Raw genomic sequence first — 6000 nt, forward strand, 5'->3', positions numbered from 1 at the left:
CATAGTAAGAAAATATTTGTCTCGACATATATTTACATCCTTGGAACAACATTAGTTACGTTGAACAATTTTTTTTTATTTTACTTAAAGAAATACAGCAACTAGCCAGCTTTACATATGTCTGTTTCTTGCAAAATGTCATTTCTACATTCTGCAGTTGTTACTCATACATATAAAGAGCATATAGTAACAAGACAGGCAACAATGAACAGCCCTAACTAAAAAGCTGGATTCACTTAATAGGTACTAAGCCTCTGGTAACTCATTTTCCCCATGGTGTTCATTTCACAGTGCAGCTTATAAAACTATATCGACACAGTACACATAGCACTATCTTCGGATGGAGTTTATTGGTAGTAAGATTATTATTTTATGAACTCCTATATTGTTGTCTGTAATACACACAGCAATTACACTTGGTATTTTTTTTTTTTAATTTAAGCTTTCCAATGACATTAGTCACATTTGGGCACTGGTATGAACCAATGGGAACAGGTTACAATTTGTACGGATCTCTCTGAACAATAGTTTTACCACCACACAATCAAATAATGTGTATAATCTTTTGGACATGTCTGAAAGAACAGACACAAAAACACTGGTATGACAACCAACCAGCTGCCAATTAGAATGAATGCCCACTGCCAAAAACAATGTGGACCACCTAGTGGCACAACATGCAGCAGTGCACAACATGCAAGATTTCAATGGTTGCTTCACAAGCTGTGCCATCTGGATCTTCCCCACCACCACCAGTTTTTCTGAACTGCACAGATGGGAGCTATCCTTACAGCACATCCTTCGCTCCCACAACCTTCCTGGTCCAAACCTAAGGTAGTTCACTGCGACATGCATTTTTCCTACAGCTAGAAAAAGGAAGTGCATTCCAAAAGCCAGTCCATCTCCGTACCTTTCGTTTGTGTGCCTATCAATGATGCAGTGCTTCTGCTTATCAGTGAGTTATCTCCTTTCTTCCTAAATAATTTGTAATTTTCAACCAGAACTTTCTGTGCATTATTACATCACATGTTACAGAGAAGAAACATTAGTTCAACTCTGGTGGAGACTTAACATAGGCAAGCTGGAGAAAAAACAGTTACACAAGTTGTTTCAGTACAGTAGTTCCAAGTGACTTCGTGCAGAAAGAACCACGTAGTAGGCGTGATTGAACTAAAACATAAACCACAGCAGTGGTGTCTGACCAATACAGACACTCAAATAACAGCACTTTTGTTTCGTTGGGGATTAGTTAACAATTCAGTACCACATCTATATAACTCTGATAGTATCATGGCAGACACGCAACAAAAGGAAGACTTCAAAAACACAAACATTAGGAAAATAAAAGCTGACACTTCAACAAGCCCCCATGAGAACAGGGGGTTTAGACTAGTAATGATGTTCTTAATCTTTTCTAATATATCAAAATAGAGGAAAATATGAGACCACAGTAGAAAAAGTGGGTTGTTCAATAACTGCAGATTGTCCAGTGTGTATTAAGAAGTAGAAGAAGAAGAAGAAGAAGAAACTGTCATGACACGTTTATTGACTATGCAAACTCACAACTCAATTGCTCCCATTCCACCTCAGACTACATTAAAGGTCAATTTGTCACCTCAACAAACCAAAAACTTGTTTCCCTAAATGGATTCCCACCTCTGCTACACCTATAGAGAATTAGTAAAAACCGTGATCTAATCACAACTGAAATAAACAAATAAAAACATCCCCAGCTGTATCTTTGTAATGTACATGATCAAACTTCAGAGAGTATCCCAATGGCTTACATTGTTCACTAGACCCAAAGGTCAGTTACAGGTAATCCAAAGCAGTAAGTCCTAACTGTAGACAACCACACCACATCAACAATCACTTTGCCCCATAAATATATACTCTATTTACTTCAGAGGCACCCTGTGTCGCAGTACTCTGACATCAATTGGTACTTTGTCGTCTTTGGAAATATCTAAAAGCAGTAGCATATCTAATTTCTCTAGACAGGTTTTCAGTGTGATACCGACATTACTCCAATGACATACCTGTTGATTTGGAACATATGAGCAGTAACAAACTACATGTTTTTCTATGTATTTGGGTGGCTGACGTACTACGGTGAACAAAGCATCGGTCAGTAATGATTTTCTTATTTCATTTTTAGTAATTATTTACTTCTGGTTACGTTACGTTCAGTCATTCAAAAATAATAATCATCTGAAAAATGGGCTACGTTCATAAGTTCTATTAAAAATACTACTTACCCTGCATGCAGGGCACGCTCCTACAATTATTATTTCCTGTGGCTGCACTGTGATGGTAGTTGCTCCGTAGGTTGGTACATAGTTACCCTGAATGGGGGCAGCTTGATTAATATACGGTTGATATCCCGGAGGTGGTGGCGGCGGCGGCTGAATTGTAGCAGCATTTTCTGGCATGTAACCTGAAATACCGCTGGGTCAAAAAGACAGACGAAACATAAAATCAAATCACATTACGTCAACACGTTAACATACCAGGAGTAGGTGAGTACGGGGGTGGCTTATCATATTCTCTCGGCACTGACATTGTTTGCAATCACGGGCAAATTTTTACAAAAGCTGCAAAGGCTATTTGTTTTCTGCTGACAATTTCCACAGTCGATATCTTTCTTTTTTTCTCCTAAACAAAAAATTGAATACGTCAACTACGAAATCAAACACACTTATACAACTGTCACATGAACGGGTGTCAGAGATGCATTTGCTATATGTAGCATGCGTTTGACATCTACCTCGTCGCAACTATTACATCACACACAATTTTTACAATTGTAGGAGGATTTTCGTTGTGACTAAGAAATTCTTTCTAACTGTAAAACAACCTTGACAGTAGATATTGCCTCAGAGGCTCTACAAACGTGGACATATTATCAAAATTACTTTTAATTTCTGGAGGCAGAGCATTGTAAAAATTTGTGCCAGTATAAATGCACACACTTTTGCACAATCGTCAGATTTTTTTATAATCAGTGGGAAAATCGTGCTTCTTCCTTCGTTAGATTCATTTTTTTCTGTTGTACAACTCAGTATTTTTACTTATGAAACACATAAGCGAAAATCCCATTACAAGTTTCTAAGACTTATATAGAGAAGAGTACATAATATTTTAAATAGAATACCATGTCCGGAAGTGCACCGTTTCCATTCTACGACGGCTTCAAGTCAGGTGCGTAACGCGTCCACGTCTGCTGAGGGAAAGAGAAAAGTCCCAAAGTTGCTTGTTTTGGTATGTTATAGGGTAGATAGGATGAAGTTTACTACATCAGACGGTCATATCATGTACGCAAAGTTTAATTTACGAGACTCCTGATAAAACAGACTAAGATCTGCAGGAACGAGACCTGACCCCTGAACTAGAAACTGAAAGGACGCCAGGTGGGATGGAGAGTGTGAACTAGAACATGCTTCGTAGGTACAGTGGCTGTACCAGCATTGGTGGTCACCACATCGAGCCTCTGTTATAAGGCATCAGTGCCGTTCCGTAAGTAAAGTACGCTGTTTTTTTTTAATAACGTAAACACTTAATATCTAGGTGATAATACAAAGAAATGTACTTACGTGATAAACGGATGTTTCGCTATGTTTCCTTTCGAATGGTTACATGATAGTCACGCTTAATTCAGTTCCTCAAGCAGCAGGAGTACGTGAGTTAAACATCTGAACTGAAACTTCGAGAACGGAACCGTACGTTTCCGGACATGGGTCCCTATTCAAAATATTACGTGCTCATTCCCCTCTACGAATCATAGAAGTTTGTAACACTAATTTCTGAACACCTTATTTATACTGGGAAACAGTAGTAAGCATTTTTGGTTTCTGGGAAAGATTCCTGCAAGTACATCTACACTCATATTCTTACTAAAAGTTTTGGACCAAAAATTTTTCTTTCTTAGTGACTGGTTTCCCCAAAATATGATTATATGTTTTATTACAGAGTGGACGTATCCACAGTATCGTGATATCATCGAGTTACATTCCCACTCTCACAGACAATATGTAAGGCAAAAATCGATAAATTGAGTCTTTTGTGAAGGTTATATGATGAGACCAGTTTACTCCATTGTCAAACATATCAGACAGGAGCTTAGTTGTTTAAAACCTTTCTACATAATGTCAGATGTAGGAGATATAAAAAAAATGCATATTTCCTTTACTTTCATTCTATTATGTCATACGGGATCATATTCTGGGATAACTCATCAAACTGAGCAAAAGTTTCTAATGTGCAAAAGTGGGTAACAAGAATCATTTGTGGTGTAAATTCAGGAACATCATGTAGAAACCTGTTCAAGATGCTTTGTATTTTAACCACTGCTTCTCAGTATATTTATTCCTTAATGAAATTTGTTGCAAGTAATATATCTCTATTCCCAACCAATAGCTCAATACATAGTATCAGTACTAGGAATAAAAACAATCTAATAAAGACCTAAAATCATTTACCTTGATCCAAAAAGGGGTCCGATATTCAGGAACACACATATTCAATAAATTTCCAGCAACCATTAAAAAATTGATTTCAGATAAAGCACAGTTTAAACAGAGTTTGGAAAACTTTTTGATAGTCATCTTCTTCTACTATATAGGTGAATATCTTAACAGAGACCGTTAGGCCAGCTTAAGTAAAAATGTCTTTTAGATTTCAGTTTTGACAGCACTTTGTCACAACAGTCAAGATCAGGTATTTTGTGTATGAAACATTTATTAATAGTGCGTAATAATGTTTCAGTCTGACAGCATATTAATTCTGTAAATATTAGCTGTTCAGGTTTACTGTATTGTATTCACGTAGTTTGACAATCTCCTGACAAATGATCAGGGTAGTAAGTATTATATACAAATGTTTTATGTTATACTTTCTGGCATGTTCCACAGCCGCGAGAATCATCTCATATTTTGGGTCTATGGAACGAAAACTGAATCTAATCTAATCTCATCACGTGACATCAAAACATTCCACAATGCATTTCACATGTTGGCATTCACACTGCTGGCAGGTCATGTCACGCCACCCCACGCCAAGGTTTCTCAGGAAGAAAGTCTTGACGGCATCGTCACCTGCTAACATCGGAAGTTAACTTATTTTCGCCGCACTGACTCATTTTATAGTAGCAGATTTGGTCTTTTGCGTTTTATTAATCTTTATTATTGTGCTTTGTTTTTGTAGCAAATTGCAAATGTTTCATAACGACTTGAATATTTGTTTCATTGAGTGTTCTTCCACGAAAGAGGTCAGGTATCTGACAGTGAAAAATTATTTAGCTTTCACAGTAACAGAGTAGATCTAATGCCCACACTCTATAGAGTGTTTTTTTTCCCCACTGTGTGCAAACTCTAGTGACTGATTGATGAGAGGATACAAAAAGGTCTAATGAGCTTATGTTCAGAAATGCATAATCTCCATGGTAGAGACCTCTTATTCAGTCATACTTTGTTAAGAGATGCAGTCTAATACATGCTGTACCATAATGTCACAGTTACAGTATGCATGGTTTCCTCCTAGAGGACGGTACTGTTCCTCATACATCATGCCCTAGTGCCCTGTCCCGCCATAGTAATTGGTTATGTTGTGTCCAATTCACTTCTCTTGCTGACTCACCTTGTAGTGAATATGAGACAGTGTTGTACACAATGGTTCCATATTCGAATCGAGAGCTTGCCGGCATGGTGTTTACCTATGGAAAGGCAAACAGCAATGAGTGGCAGGCAGCAAGGTTCTATCAGCAGACCTATCCCCACCAACAACAACCACAGCTTTCAATGTTTGCAACAGCGTTTCGCCGTTTGTCTGGGACAGGATCGTTTCTGGAAGCAGGAAATCATGATGGACATACCCAAAATGTTCGGACACCAGACTTGGAGGAAAATGTGATTAACACTGTGGAAGGCGAGTGCCGTGTCAGTACCAAGCAGTTGGGCTGCTAGTACAGGGTAACGACCGTCTGGAACATTCTCCATGACAATT

At 38.0% G+C, this 6000-nt stretch overlaps 1 protein-coding gene across 1 annotated transcript in view; it reads right to left on the bottom strand.

Annotated features, from left to right (window-relative positions):
* The window catches only part of LOC126475373 (brain protein I3), a 40763-nt gene extending 38016 nt beyond the window's left edge, over positions 1–2747 (bottom strand). The window contains exons 1-2 of the mRNA XM_050103191.1: positions 2511–2747; positions 2259–2437 (exon numbers count right to left, since the gene is read on the bottom strand). Coding sequence (XP_049959148.1) covers positions 2259–2437; positions 2511–2562 — 231 coding nt within the window. The 5' untranslated portion in view covers positions 2563–2747. The remainder of the gene's footprint in view (positions 1–2258; positions 2438–2510) is intronic.
* Positions 2748–6000: the final 3253 nt, after the last annotated feature.

This window comes from Schistocerca serialis, chromosome 4 (genome assembly GCF_023864345.2).
Source record: "Schistocerca serialis cubense isolate TAMUIC-IGC-003099 chromosome 4, iqSchSeri2.2, whole genome shotgun sequence".
Classification (NCBI taxonomy): Eukaryota; Metazoa; Arthropoda; class Insecta; order Orthoptera; family Acrididae; genus Schistocerca; species Schistocerca serialis.